The sequence below is a fragment of the Phasianus colchicus genome, chromosome 1, assembly GCF_987193195.1.
Source record: "Phasianus colchicus chromosome 1, bPhaCol1.hap1.1, whole genome shotgun sequence".
NCBI classification, from domain to species: Eukaryota; Metazoa; Chordata; class Aves; order Galliformes; family Phasianidae; genus Phasianus; species Phasianus colchicus.
The window spans coordinates 90,339,163-90,358,529 of NC_143436.1; the positions used below are offsets into that span (position 1 = coordinate 90,339,163).

Here is a 19,367-nt window from a genome sequence, read left to right on the forward strand (position 1 = left end):
GATCCTCCTACTACTACCACTCGACTGCCCACGGTTCCCTGGCATCCTTCGACTGATGGCATCACAGGTTTAGCAACAGAACCTAGAATAATAGATTTCCCATCATCAACTTTGCCAGCAATGCAGGAAGACACTTGGGGTACTGTCATCGGTAGTGCTGTGGGTGGGGCCCTCTTCCTCATACTGGTCAGTGTTCTGGTTGGAATTATCTGCTATAGGAGAAGACGGACGTTCCGTGGTGACTACTTTGCTAAGAACTACATTCCGCCATCAGATATGCAAAAAGAGTCTCAAATAGATGTTCTTCAGTCAGATGATGTGGATTCTTACCCTGACAGTATAAAAAAAGAAATAAAGCATCCAATGAACAGCTTAATATCTAAAGATTATTTAGAAGACCCTGAAAAACCAGAGTGGAACAATATAGACAATATTAACAGGTACCAGGAACGTTATGAAAGACCAATGGATTACTATGAAAGTGGAACACTGGGCATGAAGTATATGGGTGGTGTTTGTTACGATGACAATGAAGAAGACTTTGTTTCTCACATAGATGGCTCGGTAATATCCCGGAGGGAGTGGTATGTGTAGTAGCCACTGAAAAAAAAAACTTGTATTTACAGTTCGTTTCATTGGCTGATCACTTTCAGATTGTTTATACTTACATATGGGGAGGAATAAACTTTTTGAAACTGATTTTTTTGGAAGGTTTTTATATTGTGACTTGACAACTGCAAATATTGAATTTGGGAGAAATGTATTTGAGCTGCTTTTTTCCCCTATGTTGTACTACTGTCTAAGATTTGAATTTGAAAGCGGAATGCTTATAATACTGGTTTATGTCAGAGGTTAAAAAAAGAAAAAGCTAAATTAAAGTTACCAGTCAAACTTGTTAATGGATATGAAGTGGCTGTCTTGGGTCTCTGATTAAAAAAAAAAAAAGTTTACATAAGAGCGATTGAATAAAATTTCGTGGGGCATTTATTCTGCAGATGTAGTAAGTGAATAACTCCAAATCTAGCTGCCATTTGTGGTAATCTTAATGCTTCTATATAACAAATTTACCAGTTACAATGAGTTACAGTGGAATCAAAGCTTTATTTTTCATTTTTTTCTGCACAAAAATGAATACCTCTTAGCATTTTAATGAGCCTTCTTGTAACGATGTACTTAAAAGAAGTCATTGCACTGAAAGTAAGTTATGAACAAGGTTTTGAGGAGTAACTGTAAACTAGTAAAAGGCTTGTTTGAATAAGAAAATTATTTTTGTATAGTCATTGATTTATAAATCTTAAGCTTATGTGTATATATACATACAGTATGGTATTTTGTTAAGCCTGTACTTGTCAGGATGTCAGAATCCTTTGTTGAACATCAGTCTCCTTTTGCAAGTACAGTGAACCCTTTCTGAAATGGGAATCCAAATTTAAACTGGACACAGCTAGTAAGAAAGGTCCAATGGATTTCTAAGCTGGAGGTGAAAGCGAACTTGAATATTTTCTGGGATGCCAATAAACACAGTGTGCAAGAGGTGTCAAAATGTTTGCTGGAGTTTATATGACCAGAAGCTAAAACAATGGTTTTACTCTGCTTCTGTGTAAGTTAGAATGTTTCCTTTCAGAGTAACTAGAACTTCAGATTATTATTAGGGAAGTGTACACTTGCGCAGCTGCTTCATGTAGTGAAAACATGCAATGCAATGATGCAACTACAGAATCTAGTAAGACACAGCAATTGAGATAAAAATGTGCAGTCTCTGTACTGCAGTGGATTTGTTTTCGCAGCAGACAACTTAGTGTTTTAACAGTGTGCTTGAATTGTAGAAAAATGGATTCAGAATGACAAGGAATAGCATGGAAATGCTTTTAAAATGTCTAGCATGGAAAAAAAATGAAGCTGAGAAGTCTATCAGGATTTGAAGCATGAAAAAAAAAAACAAAAACACACTTAAATTTGAAATGAAATGGGTCACATGCTTGCAGCTACTTCATGAGTGGAGTTTTTTGCTGGAATTACTTTCTATCCTCATGATCTTTGCTAGTTTAAAGCATTTAGAGCTTTATAAAAATAGCTGATTTGAGTGTTGTAGACAATACACTGTGATTGCATATGACTGCATGTCTTCAAAAAAAAAGATTAAAACAGTTTTATTTGAAATTCAAATGGAAAACCTTCCCTAAACAACTCAAGTTCACGTCTGGATTAATGGAATACTGATACGTAAACCAAAGTCTCAAGAAGGTTAGAAAATTATATTGTGTATCAGTAGCTAGAGAGCAAACTCAGAGTTTGTTTCTAGCTGAGGGTTCTGATGCAAATTATTTCTGGAATAAACAGACCATACCTCTCCAAATAACAGTACTTGATATGTCATCTTTAAAAGATGGTGTTACTTTAAAACCATACAACATAAACATTTTCTCCACATGGGTTATCTTTTTCTCTGTGGAGTTTTTTGTGGGTGTTTTTGCTTTTTAAAGAAAAAAGATATATTTAATTCCCATTGGTTAAGAAGTTGAAGTGTTTTGGTATTGAAGCTGATAATAGGTATAGGACATACAAGTGTTGCATTGTTTTTGTATATTATGTCTGCTGTTTAAAGAAAAAAAAAGAAAAATGATTGTAAGTATAAATGGCTGTTGTGTGAATAAACTCTTTATTACATTCTCGAATATAGGTAGTGTTTAAAAAGTTTGACAGACATACTTAAAAGCATAAAACCACAGGCATTAGGAGCTATACTAATTAGACTGTTAAAACAGCTTTTTAGCATTTCCTCTTGGAGACCCTAACCTTTGAAAATGAGTTGCTTTAGAAATTAAAGAACCTTAGGAATAAGAGTTGCTTTCCATACAATTGCACTTGAAGCACTGTCAATGCACTGTGTAGGATAGAATTCAAAAAAGAACCACAGCAAGAAAAAGCATCCTCTTTACTCAGCTGCTGTAGTTGTTCTTTAACTATGTGTTGTAACTTCATTCCCATCTACTTGCACCTACTGGTGATCAAAGAATGATGTAGCTGGTGCTATACATCTTTAGTGCTCTCTGACTTGTTATCTTGGCAAAGTAGTCTGGGTTTGTTATTGTTCATCTTGTTACACTGAAAGTCTGTTATCTGGCCAGAGCAGTTCAGAAAAGTAAACTAAGTGAGCACTGCAATAATTGCACTTTGCTTTTTGTGTACTCGACACTTATTTGGATATTGCGGTGTTTCCTGGATGGAAGCAAATGGGTGGCTACTTTACTCACATCAGAAACAGAATTCTGTGTCTAAACTTTTACTGAACCTAGTCCTATATATTAACTTCTGACAACACTTCCTTAAATAAGATGGCACTGAGTGTAATCTAAATTTAAGCCATTTAAAATGCAGTAGTTCAGCTTTCTGCTGTCTGATGTGCCCATTTTTTTTATGTGAGGAGGGGAATTAAGGTTCTCGTATATATATGTATATATATGATTCTTGTATATACACAAGTATGTGACTGGCAAATAAGGCGTGTATGGTAAAAACAGTTACACTGATTTTTTTCTGTAATGTGTTTGTTAAAATTAAGGGATAAAGTCATAAATTCACAAATTTAAAAAAAAAAAACACACAACAACAAACACCATCATCTTAGTTCTTTTTAATACAGTCTTTTCCTGTTGCTTAAAAATGTAAGTGGTTCCAGGGGGTTATTGTTGCCAGGGCTTTCATATGCTTTTTTCTTTTGAACTCAGGGATGAGTAAAGGCGTGCTTTAGTCCAGTGTAAAATGACATTTGAACTGCTGCAGAGTAATTGATTAAAAAGAAAGCTTATATAGTTGTTTTGTTCTTGGATGTTTATGCAGCTGAAAAGGCTCCTAGAGTTCCCTCAGCTAGGAAGCTAAATTGAGGAGGATTGTTTAGTGTTCAGAGAAAGGATATGAGCATTTCAGAAGGGAAATAAATGGGGTGTGTTGCATTAGAAATATAACTATAGAGCTGTGTTAACTTGAAACGCCTTTGCTGCTGTCTTTCTGATTCTGTATCAATACAGATCTGAATAGTTGTTGCTGTGTGCCACTAGTAATTTACAACTAGTGGTTTTAATGAAGCCAGTGTATTATTTGATATATGAATTATTCCTGTTGCACAACTGTTCGATAAGTTACTGGAAGTTGGGAATGTTGAATCTAATGTTGAAGCAGAGCTTGCTAGCAGGTTTCACACTTTTAGAAATCTTTTACAACTTATTGAATTCCTGGCGTAGTGAAACAAGTGATGTTTAATGGCTGACGTGTGCTAATTCAATGTGATTGTTAACCATAAGATGTAGCACTGCTGTGGTTAAATGAAAAATGCTATTTTTTAAAGGAAAAAATGTTGCTGTTCTTCACATAGCCCCCCTTATTAAGTTTACTGGTACAAATGGCTGTTTCTCTTAGCTTTAGGTAGTAGAGAAACATAGGTAGCCCTAGCAGTTGCTTTAAGTGTGAGCCAAGCATAAGTGAGTTTGCATTGTTCTTCATAGTATTTATTTTCTTGATTGTATGTTTCACTTTTTCCTTTCTGTAGACTTAATTTGAAGAGATCACTGGTAATGTTATGTTTTTTCCAGTTTTTTTTAGTTAATACCTCGTTCATATAAATAGTGTGTGTTCATCTTCATTTTGTCTTGAAATTTAAAATTGGAGCACATAGTATTTTTTAAAAGTAGTCAATGAAATGCTTGAATTGATATTTGTGACTTAAGAGATTGCTTAATTTCACCAATTTTTGAAATGGGTGGCTGGAGCAAGGTTCACGAGAGTGCTAGTACAGGAAGAGGCTTTCTGTTTGGTGATGGAGAGGAGAGACCTTCCTCAGGGCAACACTGAAATAGCTTGTTTGAGCATTGAAAGTATGTGAACTTCATAAAAGTGTAATCTATGCTATCACATTGCAGATATGCCATTTAAGCAGACATCTTCTGTTGCTGTAGCAGGGGCTGTGATTGGAGCAGTCCTTGCTCTTTTTATCATTACCATCTTTGTGACAGTGCTGCTGACCCCAAGGAAGAAAAGGCCATCCTATCTTGACAAAGTGTAAGTATGTACTGCATTTTTTTTAATTGAGCACAATGTGTAGAAAACACTTAGTCCATAGGTAATTCAAATGACTGAGCTTCTTTAGAGTCTGTAAGTCGTCATGACTTTAGGGCTGTATTTTCAGGGTAATCACATGTAAAAATCACTGTTTTTTTTTTAATGAAGAAGCTAAGGATTTGTTTCAAAGGTAGTAAATATTCATCTACGTATTCTTCATCTTAGTTCTGTTTTATATTTTTCTAATTGCTTAGAGGGTAGAGGGAGATCCATCTTGACCTGCCATAGATATAAGACTATTGGTTTATCATAACCATAGATCAAATATGAAAGTAAACTTTTGCTCTGTAGAAGTAAAGGTCTGTTAAGATTTATCTTGCTGTACGTGTGAGATGAAGCAAGCACCTGTAGGTATGTATGCTCAGGAACAACCGACTTAATGTGCTTCCTGGCACATTAGTTGTTAAGTTTCTGATACAGCACATGGTTTCTTATGTTAAGCACCTGATATCACAGAATTGTGAGGAAATGGACCTCTGGAGATCGTCTAGTCCAAACCCTCTCCTAAAGCAGATTCCCTGCAGTAGGTAGCACAGGAAAGTGTCCAGGTAGGTGATATAGACATGCAAAACTAGGCAAACAAATTCTGTAGGGATTTAGTCCACGTAGCCAAACCGTGTAGACCTGATTTGGAGCATGCATTAAAAAGTGACAGTGGTGAATATCTGTAAATAAGTTCTCGTGTTTTTTTTCACATATACTCTACACAGTTAACACTGAAATTGAATGGGAAATGAATGTCCCTCATCTTTTAATGCTTATTGAGGACTAGAGTAATATGCTTGAATTGATCTTGGAAGATAAGTCAGGTGTTACCCTGTAGATGAGAAACTTCTAAAGTGACTAGAAATAACTGATGTCTGTTTCTGTTAGATTTTGTAGTTAGAATATTGAGTTAAGAATATTGATGTGAAGTCTTAGGCATTTAAGTTACTAACCTTTTGCTTTTGCTGAGAAAGCTCATAACCAATTTTGTGCAAGACTTTGGTTACAAGTCTTTTCTGACCATTCAGCAGGACTTCACGAATGTGGCTTGTCATCCTGTCATACCTTGATCTTTTTTTAATACAGGATTGATCTTCCACCCACTCACAAACCATCTTCACGTGAGGAGAGAGCATTCTCTCTACCACAGAAAGAAACTGTGATTCAGGTGAGTAAGGGATTATACGTAGAGACAAAGTGTTAACTTTGCTGGATTACTTTACTTTGAATTTGCTTGAATTTGTTGATAATGTACAGAGACTGGTTGTTCATAACTGAAAGGTTTCTCTACAGATGTGATATCTGAATCTTATGTTCTTGGTGTTAATGTAGTCTCCAAAGATTTGGGAGCTGGTGGATAGATCCTTTTTGTATCTCTAATACTGTTTGATAGACTTCGTTACTATTGAAGTAGAAGTTATGCTTGAGATTCTGTGGTGATTAAGGTAATATACATAGCTTGATTTTTAAAAAAAAAAAAAAAAAAAACTACTGTACGAGGAGCAGAAACATATTGGACTTAACAAAAGACTTGAGCACCATGATCTTTTTTTTGCTGGTTAATAATTGCCTTTTTTGTAAGCTACAAAAAGTTTGAGTGGTTGGAATATTTTAGTATTTTAGCTTTGCTGTCATTAACTCAGAGTATGCTTTTTTGATTCTCAGTGAGAATCACAAAATCACTGAAGCATCTGCAATTACCTATCTGCTTCCTTTTTTACTTGAATATATAAATCAGCAACAAAAGATTCTACATTAACTCTGTGACAAGTACTTGAATTTTTAGTGGTGCTATACAAATGACATTGGTCTGTGTTTTTTAAAACATCTGGCTGTTCTGTGGCTGTAGTCTGACATGGAAGTCTTAGCTATTGATGTTCTTAATAGCACTGGAAATTCTGTTGAAGATCTACAAGTGATTGCTAGCTACTAAACCTTCCAAATATGAATTGCCAATAAAAGCTTTCCTCTAAATGCGTAAAAAGAATATGGTGCATTATAGATAAAAAGCAGAGTAACAGTTGCTAGTGTTGTTTGAGTGAAGTGGGAATCTGAAATCTACTGTTACTAGTACAAGTATGATTTATTGATATGAAAGTCCAGAAAGTTTAATTGGCAAGAATATAGTGAGTTTTCATCATTTGGTCTTAATGATGGTGTAAAACATAAGGTAACAAAAACAATGCTTTTTGCACTTCAGGTTGAGTACCTTCTTGTGCTTACAATGATGTAACTCTTCTGATGTTTTCTTAGTGAATGCAATACTGATGGATCATACTTGTGTTAATACAGTCCTATACTTGAATTATGATGAAAGATTATCTTGTGTATTTAATCAAAGGTATAGCATATTTTGAGTTACCAGCATATCTGTAGTGCTGCCAAACAGTGAAGTGATAACAAAGAAATGCAGTTCTTTATCCTCTACAGGGATATTCATAGAGTTTAGTTTATATTCCTTTTATGAACTGTCTGCTGTCTTTGAATTCTCTATGGTGATGCTTGCTGTGGATTCTGTTAGTGAGTATTCCAGAACTAAGAAAAAGTGCAGTTGACTGTTATTTTGTTCAAAGAACAAAATGTTTTATTGAAATACATTTTACATATAAAAAGAAAATACTCATTTTCCTCAAACTGGGTATGTTTATAAGTTGTTTTGGGGTAGTGGGGAGAGATCCAGTTTTCTTTGAAGCCAGATGTTGACTTAAAAAAAAAAAAAAGAGATGTTGGCATAACATTGTTAGCATACTTGTTTCTCTTCTGAAATTGTGTAAAGCTGAAAAAAAACTGAAGGCTGTCTTCCTAGCTGTTAATGATACTACTCATAATCATGTACTGTCTGTTATGCTTGAGGCAAGTGCTTCTGCTTAATTTAACAGGTATGTCAAAATACTACCTGTAGTCAAGAAGTGATTGGTTGTATTGTTTTGTTTAAGAGGCAATAGTTAAATAGCTGTCAAGAGGGGGAAAAAACAAGTTAGCCTGCTACTGTGTCTTGTTTGACAAAGTGTCTGTGCTAGCCATGCCATTGGTTCCAAGTGCTGTCTGATCTGCAGTATCTGGACAGATGTGAGAAGTGTGCTGGTGAGCCTCTTTATAAAATATATTCAGGTGAAAGCTTCCAGTAGTGCTGAAAGGAATGGTGGATTAAGTGTTGCTGCATTGATGACAGCAACAGAACACATGAAATCTGAGCAGAAATCATAGACCACACAAAAGTGCAAAGTAATATAAAAGGATAGTGAATTGAAATGGTGTCTTTAGCATACTCCAGTAGCTGAGCATTGTTTCGGTTTAAGCTAATTGATATAATATGCAGCTTTGTAAACTATCTCTATGTTTAAGTCAAGCACAGTAGTATTTTGGGTCACGTTAAGTGTTTCAGATGTAACTGAATTAGCTGAAGTTATCCTCTTTGTGTGTCAATAGAAGGTCTTTGAATTACGTTTTATCTATACTGAAGCATTATTATTGGAAGTCATTTTTTCTATACTGATGTTTGTGGATACCAGAGTATATATTCCTATGGTTCCTATAAGAATTGAGGAATTATGGTTGGCCCTAAGAGTGGGGGAGAGAGAAGTCCAAACTGAAGGGATATTAAATGGAACAAAGAAAAAAATGACTTATTTTTACTTGAATATATTGCTAGGAACCGAAACTTAAAAAACATACCTGAAGCAGGAACTCTTTTTTCATTGTGAAACAGTAGTTATTTGTCTTGACAGACCTTTCCAAAAGAAGGATACAAAATCACAAATGAAGTATATTTTATAATATAATGCATGAATATTCAGATCTTGAAGTACCAAAAAATTATTTGGGCTTTTTGTAGCAACAGAAATAAAGAAATACAGTTCAGTAGGTAATTCTGTATCTGAGGAGTCTGGCTTGAGACTTGAAACATCTAAGAGTACTTAATATATGTAGCTAAGTATAGCCTGACAGGTGGCTCAGCACTGCACAGTTCTTCACTGACTTTTTCCCCCCTCCAGAGTGGGATGTGGGGAGGAAACAACAACAACAAGTAGAACTTGTGGGTTGAGGAAAAACCTATTTACTAAGATAGAGGAAAGCATCATTATGACAAATAAAAATAAAGATATGTATGTAGCCAGTGATGCAAAAGCAGTTGCCTTCCACAGGCTGATGTTAAGCCAGTGCCCCCCAAGCAACTTGAGAGAGAGCTGAACTTCAAAGACCCTTCAAAGCTCCATGTCATGGTATGGCTTCTCTTTTCCCCTGATTTGAAAAGGAATATTTCTATTGCCAGTAAAGAACTTTAACATTTGATTGGATAGCGTAGTGTCTTAATTTCAGCTGACACAAAACTGTTTTCTTCATAGAGTCTGGCATGATGCTGTGTTTTGGTTCTAGGAGAAAAAACGATGTTGATAACACATTGATGTTTATAACTGCTAAGCAGTGTGGTTCAGAGCCAAGGCAGTTCTCAATGAGGGGCCCAAGGAGCTGGGAAGGAACAGAATTAGGACAGCTGACAAACAGACAGTGAGCTTGCATAACACAATTAAAAGCGTAACATTGTGTAATGACCTTGAATGGGTGACAATATTTTTGGATTAAATTAAAAAATAAATAATTCTCAGTAGTCTCAATTAAATAGCATAGTCTTTATTCATTTATAGATTGACTCTTTTGCATTCTTGTAGTTTTTTTTCCTGATCTTAATACAGGTGGGTCTTCCTTGAGGGAAAAGCAAGCATTGCTTTAGACAGAGAGAACTGTTTAGGCAAGCAAGATAGAAAAGAAGAAAACGGGAAATGTAAATAGGTAGTCATTTAATACTGATGTAGGATCTTAAAATAGGAGACAAATATTAAACTGATAGGGAGTAGAATGAAGCACTGAGTCTTCTATTAATGGACTTTGAATGTATGAAGGAAATTTATTCTGTATGGGATGGATTCCCATAAATAAGAATTGTTAAATGTTGTTGGGATTAGAAAGGACATCTTTATAATCTAAATCAAAAAGGATGAGGGGTAGAGAAGTGCAAGATGAAGATGTTAGTGAGATAATTGGTTTAGTTCTTTAAAGGACTGTTTGAGAGAGTACAATTAGAGTAAAATTCAGTGCTCTTATGAAACACTGAAATACATGAAGGTAGGCAAATGGAAGCTAGTGTACATAGAAGAGCTTAAAGCACCAGATATGTTGTGTACTTCTGTATGCAAGCACTGTTGGGTAGATCAGCACTTGTTTCCTTTGACAGAATATGATTCTGAATTGTCACTTGCTCCATGGCAGTAACATGTGGAATTCCAGTCTCTTGTAGTAAGTGTTGTTTTCTTGCCCTTTGAGAGTATTTCCTCTGTCAATGATTTCAACTGAATAAATGATTCCAGTGGAACTTTCTGTTCTGGCTTCATAGATTTAGCCTCAGTCATGTCTAAATCCACTGTTGGTAGAAATTCTAGGGCACATGAATTTTTTTCTCCTCCTAGAACCACTCTTTATATGGTGAATTCCTGTTGTTAGCACTAACATGAGAGAACACTGCATTTCTTAGTTAGCAGTAAATAATAGTTTGCATTAAACCATGGATTACAATCTGAGAATTTAAGTTTAAAAGAAGTATGACTTTGCAGTGGTGGGAAGGGAAGAGTTAATAGGAAATACAAAGCAGGAAACTTGACAAAAGTTTGGGGAAAAAATAGGTCTGTGAAGACAGTGGAAAAGAATAGTGAAGGAATAGGGGAAAAAAGCATGAGATTTTTCAGCTTGTTTCACCATGTATTTGCAGATAAGGTTATAAGTTAAGTAGCTCAAAATAACTTAATAAGGAGAAATGATACCACTAAAATATCATATATCACTGAAGGAGTGATTTCCACTAAACGTGGAAATAATAGAGAATTGAATTGCTTGCTTAGAAGGGTATTACAGGTTTTATTTTTGTAAACCTAAGATTGAGAGAGAAAAGAAAAAATGGAATAACTTCTGGATACTCTGTATCACTTGTTATATTTTAAATCTGTAAATGTTTGAAGAATGGGGTTCCATGGGACTTAAATATGTGGGCAAATGCATTCTCTGTAACGTGTGCAGTGTATTTGGTGAAGCACAGAAAAGGGGCAAATAAGCGTTTGTTACTAAAATACTAGAACTCTGTCTCCCAGATACACTCAAGTTAAAGGTAAGTATATAAAAATACACCAGATGAGAAGTGGCATTTTGCTTGAAAATGTATTCTAAGTTAAGTCTTAGTTCAGCTGTTTCTGTTTGGAAGTTTCTTGTATGTTCCTCTTCAGAATAAAGTGTTCCTCTCCTTTTTTGTGCTTTTGTTCCTTTTTTTAGGGATAAACCAGGCATTTTTAGACCTAGACTCTTTTTCTTAGTCCAAACTCTAACTTTCTATGAACACTGTGTTTAAGCTGATCAGTGCTGTAATGAGTAACTTCATGGAAATATTTTTGAACTTGTGTATGTACATAGCCTGCTCTGAACAGTGACTCCTATTTATTGCCATGGAAACTGCAACAGAGCACAATAACACTACTTGATAGAGCAAATTCTTCACTACAAAATACTATTCTTTCAACATAGGCAGCACCAGTAGCTATGCATTTTTTTGCTTGCAATGAACAAGAGCCTGTGTGCCTATCCTGTCAAAATAGGTACTAGCAGAGGTGACTTGCTGTTGCCACTGCAGAAACACCACCCTCCACCCTCTACCTCACTCTGCTCAGATTCACTGTTTGGTCTCCATCAATGTTCAGCAAGTGTCAGTGAATGTCAAAGAGTGCTGTTTTTTCCACATGGAGGAATTCAGTGACACATCTTTGCTTCATATGCACTATGTTGGATGCCATTTCGTCAGACTGCCCCTCTGCTGCCATCTGTCACACAGCAACACGTATAATGGAATCTTGGCAGGAAGGTTCAGTATCTGCTGCCACGTGGTTAACCCCCACTTCTGATGCAATGGGGCAACATAATAATGTAGGAGACATCACTTTCAGAGCAGCTCTCATAGGCAGGTGCTAACAACAGTGAACTATTTGACTTGAAGTTGTGAAGAAGAAGCTGTATCCAACTAAGTAGTTTTTTATGAACAGTACACAGTTATAGCCTCTTTGTATTTTGTTTTGCAGTGCACCCCTTTATAGAAATTATATAATTTGATGGTTATTTGTTAGGTTTGATTTCTTTAATGATTCTTTTGCTCCCAATGCAGTGCAGTTGCCATTGTCCTGTGGAGGTAATTACAGGCACCATATCTTTGTCAGCTGTTTCTTTCTTTTTGTCATTTAATCCTATAATTACTAAGACTGTGCTCTGGTTGTCCACAAAGTTTCACTTTTCAAGACCTTTCTCTCTCTCAGGCCATTGACTACATAACCTCAAGCTACATTCTGGTGCCTTTGGTCTCATAGCCTATTCCATGTTCCAGTAATGTTTTTCAGCTGTTTGCCTGCTTGGTCCCCTTGAGATTGCTGATGGCCAAAGAATGGTGAAGCTGTTAAATGGACTAGTGACAGACTTGAACTAAAGCAAGTAGACATAAGGTGCAGAGTTGTCTATTTTCTGAATAAATTTGCCAAGTTTACATAGCTTTCAGTGACAAATTAGTTGTTACTACAAAGAAATCTCCCTTTACTTGTCTTCTTTACACCACATAGTAAGACTGCTGGAAGACATAATGATTCTTTTCCAGAACAACCCCAGAGGTTGACAGAGGGTTGATTCTTTAGAAAATGACTGCAAGAGTAAAATGAATGTTCATCTTGAGCTTTGCAGAGTAAGGTTTAAGTTTTAGAGTGGGGTGGAACAATTTCTGTGAGAAGTGCTGCTACTGGATTATGATTTTAATGGTAGAAGTTACAAGACTTAGCATGGGTGAGACATCAAGACCATGCAGATGCCTCTTGTTTCTTGCTGTATCTGTGCTGAGTTGTTCAGATAAATTCATTCATATCTGCTGAATCTAATCTAGTTTCACTTCTGAGATGCGAGCAAATTTTTCCTTTAAGCACTGAGCACATCAGAAGTTATGTAAGGCACTTGAGCATTGTTTAGCATGATCGGTGCTTGAAGCAAAATGAGTAATGACTGAATAAAAAATGGTTTACCGTTCTGAGAGGAAATATAGAAGGGCAGATGTTTTTTCTCTTACAAAGTGACGAAGGATTACATAGAATGGAAGAATCTGTTCTCTGCCTGTTGATTAAGACAAAAAATATGTATTTGCAGAAATGTGCTTAAATATTAAGAAAGCTTGCAAATAGAAAAATAAGATAGCCCACCGTAGGAACATTGCTTGTAGTCCAAGCAGGTTTTGAATAGCATCTCCACTAGCTGTTCAGGCAAGATATAGGTGATTATACTTGAACCAAATGTCTGGAGGAGCTCTGGAAGTTCACTTCTATCATAATTTTCTAATTTGTTTTCAAGAGCTTGCTATATCACTGCCTGTAGTGCTGGTTTTCTAATAATAGATGATACCAGTAACTTTTACTTGCTCTATATGTGCGTGTTAATCATATGCTGTTTATTTTTGATAATGAGCTAGTTGCATTTAGCTTTTTCTTCAGATATGTAGGTGAATTTAAGCATAGCTTGTTATGGAGTGTATACGTACTTCATTATGGTTTTAGTTATCATTAATATGTAACACACACATAAACCACAATTATGTCCTACTTACGGTATCAGCAGTAGTAATAATCACCATCTGTTTCAAAAGCAGTATGACAACTCAGGAACTTACTAAAATAGTATTTTCTACCATTGTTACATCTTCAGTCTTTAAGACGTTATTTATCCCCTATTAAATATTCTAATGGTCAGGTGTAAAATCTTTGTTTTAGCATTTTTTATGCTTGTGTAACTATTAATACTTTTGTTCTGTCTGCTAGCAGGTATGCTTAAATCACGAGGCTTGCTTACTCTAATGTTTGTTTGCTATGTATGTTGCATCTGAAAATATCAAAACAACCAGACACAAAGCCCCTAGTACATGCAGTAACAGTTGTGTTATGAAATGTATGAGATATAAGTGGGGCAGAGAGCAATAACTGTTTGCTATCAGAGAAATTCTATTTTCATTGCTTATCTTGGAGAAAACTGTTGGATAGGATAGTAATTATCCAAGTCTTTGATCAGTAGATTGATGTAAGTTTTAAGACTGCTTTATTGCTGTAATATCTTTGGGGTGCTGATGAACTTGGGAACTTCAGTGTTAAGCTGTCTGTAAAAAAAAAAAAAAACAACTGTGTTAATCTTGGTCATGATGCTGTTCTTCAACCAATGAAGGGCAGAATTGCAGAATTGATTCTAGCTACTTTTGAAAGTAGGACAAGTGATCAAATCAGACCCCGTCAGGTGGACAAAGTTGTGAGTATTCTTCTGTTGCATTACCAGTGTTCCAAAGGACTGGTTAGTTTAATTAAGCAGAGGGCCCTTGAGTTAGAGAAGTTATTACTTCTGCATATGGTTAGAGAGAAGGGATGCCATCCAGAGGGACCTGGACAGGCTTGAGATGTGGGCCTGTGCCAACCTCATGAAGTTCAGCAAGGCCAAGTACAAGGTCCTGCGGCTGGGTGTGGGCAATTCCAAGCACATAATAATTTGAAGACAGACTTTAAGAGGCAAGTTTTGGCTTTGTGGAACAAAATCATAGGAAAAGATCTAGGCAGCATGGACTGCCAATAGGAAAACTAATCAGCAAAACAAACTTAAGTAGATGAGCTACAAATATATTTATGCTGATTTAATCAACAAGGCAAAAAACAATTTAATTTGGGATACTGCCACTAGAAAACTGTATTTTTCTGAAGTGAAGGCTCTACTTAATTTCATCAAGTTGAGAAGCAAATATGTTGTTCCCTTCTACTTTCAGTAGTATACAGTTAAATTGCTTTTCTGTTAACTACTTGTGTGTTCTCAAACTCAGCATTAATCCATATAGCTGTGGAAACTTTACCATGCTTTGAATTTCACTTTAACCTATTTTGTCTAAGATCGATGTCATAAATTAAAGCTTTTTAATTTCTTCAACATGCTTGTGTTGAAAGTAAAAATAAAATACGTGAAAACAACATTTCTAAACTGACAATAGCATTCTGCTTCCCACCAGGAAGAGTTGGTAAAAAGTATTTTAAAAGGCGGTCAGTTAAGACACTTTGCAACACAGAATGCGTTTTGTGATTAGTAGTGTTTTTTTGTGTAAAATGAATCTGTTCTGCAGTGTTGGGTTTGACTTGCTTCCACTATAACTTGTTTTTTTCCAGAAAGAACATCTTGCTTTGCAAAGTCAGTATGGAGAGAAAGATACTGGAAACTTGCAGCACATGGTAAATATTCAGATAGCTTGAATTCTTGATCAAAGCCTTGATTTCATCATGTTTCTTAAAATAAGGGTAGGAAGATATTTCCTGCTAGGAAAAACAAAATATTTGGCCATCCTAGTCAGTAACTATTGGGTACATGGATCTGCTATCCCTCAGTGGAATGGGTCAGTATCACTTCAATATCCGGTATGTCCTAGTTTTGCTGACTAATTCAAATGCATGAACATCAGAACTTCCAAGTTCTTGTTTGAGGAGAAAAAAACATAACAAAATACAGGAATGTTTGACAGATGCTTTCATAATTCTGTGTTTTGAATTAGAGTTAGAATTTGTCATTTGAAACATATTTTGACATCAACTAAATAGTTACTAACATTTTTTTGTCATCTAACAGTCTTAGTGGTTGGAGTTCTTAAGTTCATGCTTCTGAATTTTTAGGATTGTTTTGGAGATCATACTGTCTTCATTTTCATTAAAACTAACAACATTAAGTACTGTGATCTCTATACATGAACTATAAAACTGATTACTTCTTGTGTGTGCTTAGAAAGCTGTGAATGAAAGGCAACTTATCTGTGAGGCTGAAGAGCTACAGGAACAACAGTGTCTTCAGCATATGTACCCTGTTTATCAGCAGACATACTACAAAAATTGGAACAGCGGACACCCTCAAAACTCCGGACCTGGAAGAGTCTACATCAATCCAAGGGAGCACTATGTATGATTTATGTATACTGATGCTAGCTTTAAGATATGAGGTTTTGCATATTTACTGACCATAGGACCAATAAGTCTTGTTGGCTTCCATTTCTAAAACAATTGCTTTTCTTTTTCCTGTGGGAAGAAATTGCATGGCAGTTCTGTATAAGTAAACCTTATGGAATTTGTGACTTAATCTTGCTTCTAGTGTTTTGTATGTATTTTAGTAGTTACAGCACAATGTCAACCTGCCAAAAGAGGAGAGAGCTATCTGGCTTTATTATTTATCCTTTATAGGCTTAAGAAGTATTATCTACAGTTCAGTTAGTTGACAGACAACAAAATGTGCTGCCCTTGTTATATATGATTCCATAGGGAATGTTTTCCCTTTAAATGGATATTTTGAAATTACTAACTTTTACATAAGTAAGGTAAATACTGTCAAGGGAATTGGATCCGTGGTGACATGAGTAGTCTCAGGCTGTGAATCAATTCCTTTGCATCTTAGAAAACTTGAGATAGTTACCATTTTGACTAGCCTTAGCAACCGGTTTCTCCACTGCCTCTACCTCTTTGAGTCAAATGAGCAACTAAACTACCTCTCAAGTACTAAATTACTGTTTTATAAAATGTTAGGTGTCTTCTCACCTTGTAAAAATAGATGCAATTTCCTTACATCATCAGAAGCTTTTCTCCTTTTTATTTGGATCTTGGCTGTGAATCGATGTACTTCTTCATTATAGGTTCAGGTAGGTCTATATGAAATTTATTTGCTGGACAAGGATTAGTAGATAAAACTGTCTGAAAGCGTCTTACGTTTAAATGCATCTTAACTACAAATTACTACTTAGCCTTCTTCCTCAGTGAAGTGTTGTGGAGTTTCTTCTTCCTTGGCAGTTAATACATTTTATGCTCTTTGTGGTAAAACTACTGCCATGAGGCATTCTCACGTCTTAGCAAGATAAGGAGAGCTTTAGTAGTCTTCAAGTTTCCAGCACCATTTTCTAATCTTAGCCAGTACTATGAAATAACTGCTGAATGTCCTGATGCCTCCAGTGCTAACATTATTCCAGATAAATTTTTATCATTGTGGGTAATGGTTGAAAAAACTTGCTCAGGATCTTCATAGAGAGGGGAAGGAAAACAAAAACAAAAACTTTCACAGTAAAACAAATATTCTGCAAGTAAAAAAGTGTATATTTGTATTAATGCCAAAATGAGCTCATGGGACTACTTATTGTTGCTGTTTTAAAATACTTCGTCTTGCTGACTGGAATTACTCAAACTTGCACATAAGTACAGAACAATGATTTTTCAGTCAGATTACTTTAAGACAACATTAATTATGTCTCTTTCTGAACTAATTGTTGTAACAGATTGAACATTGCTTCTGTAATATTTGTGGTTTTTTCTTGAAGACATTCGAAATTAAGACAGGAAAGAGTCACCATTGTAGAAACAATAGAATTGAAAGCTGATAGGTATAGTTAAATATGCTGTGAGCAGAATGCTTTTATGAAACTTGTATTCATCTCCATTATAGTGAAGTTAATGACATCACTAATTACAATAGCATTAGGTAAATATGTCTAGTTTGTTACAGGAAGCAGCTAGAAGCTGATGGCTTAGATGTTCATGTTCTGGAACTGGATGTTCATTCTTTACTTTTGGAGCAACTTATGCAAAAGCAAGCTGCTTATTGAGAAATGTTTCCCATTAATTTCCATGGGAACTAAGACAGATAAAAAGAGCAGAACAACACTATTTGATAAAGCAAATTCTCAGCTACAAAACACTTGTCAACAGTCATCACCATTAGCTAATTAGCAGGGATGAGCTAATGGATGTGTTAATGGAAGCATTCATCATTTCATGGTGTGGCAGCTGTGCATGTTTGTCTGGAATGTGGCTTGTCTTTCATGTTGTGGCCACTGCAGAAACATACCACCTAGCACCTCACTGTGCTCACATCCACTGTTTGGTCTCCATTAAATGTTCAGTAAGCATCAATGGATGTCAGTGGGTGCAATTTTTTTCTGCACGGAAGAATTCAGTGGCGGACCTCTACTTCATACAAACTTCCATATCAGATGCCAAGTTGATAGCTAAAGGAGTGGTGGAGTAAATTGTTGGTGAAGATGATGTTTGGGAGCTGTTTTGAACCACTTGAAAACTTGCTGTTACGGACTAATGAGCATGCTCATTTGAATTCTGAACAACTATTCTCAACTTGAAACCTGCTATGTTTGGGACTTGAATAAGGTCTTCTGCATCCACAAATTTTTCCATTGTCAGTTGTTTTTTGATATTAGACAAATATCACTGAGCAAAACTTGATATGAAAGTGTCTTGAATATGCATTACAGGTGGTTCAAAACTTGTATTATAGTAATGCTTACACTAAATTTGTTAGCTCAATATGATGCTCTGAGCATCATATTGATGATAACTTCCTATTGTGTTCACAGACTGGAATTCTGAACTTACACTTTATTTCTTGTTTGCAAGTATTTTGTTATGAAGAGTTTGAAACGGTGGGGTGAGGGGAAGAATAATGTTATCAACAAAATTTTTAATTTTATTTGAAAAGAATACTAAGAATGTGAGAGTATCCTTAAGAAAGATGTAGTCTGCCTGTGTTGCTCAAGTTATTTGGGGGGGGTCTGGGTGGGGGGAACTTATAGAAAGTCTTGCAAGCTGCCTGTTAGCATGTACTTTTCCCTAAAGTAGTCAGGAAAATACATTACTGTGGTTATTATCTGTGAGGACTTCTTTTTGTAATCCATTCAGGGATATTTAGAATAAGTATTCTGAGATGTTGCCTACAGTTTTGTGTGTGGCTAGATGTTCTGGGGTGGAGATATTGCATAGAGCTCTTTAAATATGAGAGTATAAATAGGTAGGATTTTGCACAGAAGTTGCACACTTAGAAGTTTCTGCCTTTTTAAGGTCTAGAAAATGTCTTATTTTTGTACATATTCAAATGTTTGTATTTTGGATTATGGCTTAAATAAAAAATATACAAAATAAAGGCTTTTATTGTTGTTTACATTTAAGATTAAGTTGTTAAAAATGCAGCCAGTTTCTTGGCATGATGTGTTTCTTCGTCTCTGGTTGTGTAGTTGAATCTTATGACTTTTCTAGCAGTACCACTTGTGAATATCAGTGGTGGATATGAAAGCGAATGCTTTGTCAGCATTTGTTTTATTTAATAGGAGTTTGTGTAAACTCAATTTTGATCCTCAAGTCTATTTA

The 19,367-nt window shown here is 35.6% G+C and overlaps 1 protein-coding gene across 4 annotated transcripts in view; it reads left to right on the plus strand.

Moving 5' to 3' along the window:
- The window catches only part of NECTIN3 (nectin cell adhesion molecule 3), a 60,483-nt gene extending 41,356 nt beyond the window's left edge, over positions 1-19,127 (plus strand). For 2 of the 4 annotated variants that reach the window (XM_031613210.2, XM_031613212.2), the window contains exon 6: positions 2-1,945. In XM_031613210.2, the coding sequence (XP_031469070.2) occupies positions 2-594 (593 nt within the window). In that variant the 3' untranslated portion in view covers positions 595-1,945. Of the gene's footprint in view, position 1; positions 1,946-4,916; positions 5,056-6,186; positions 6,269-15,353; positions 15,417-15,960 lie in introns of those variants that run through there. The other 2 variants (XM_031613211.2, XM_090152078.1) reach the window with 2 other exon arrangements.
- The last annotated feature ends 240 nt before the right edge of the window (positions 19,128-19,367 follow it).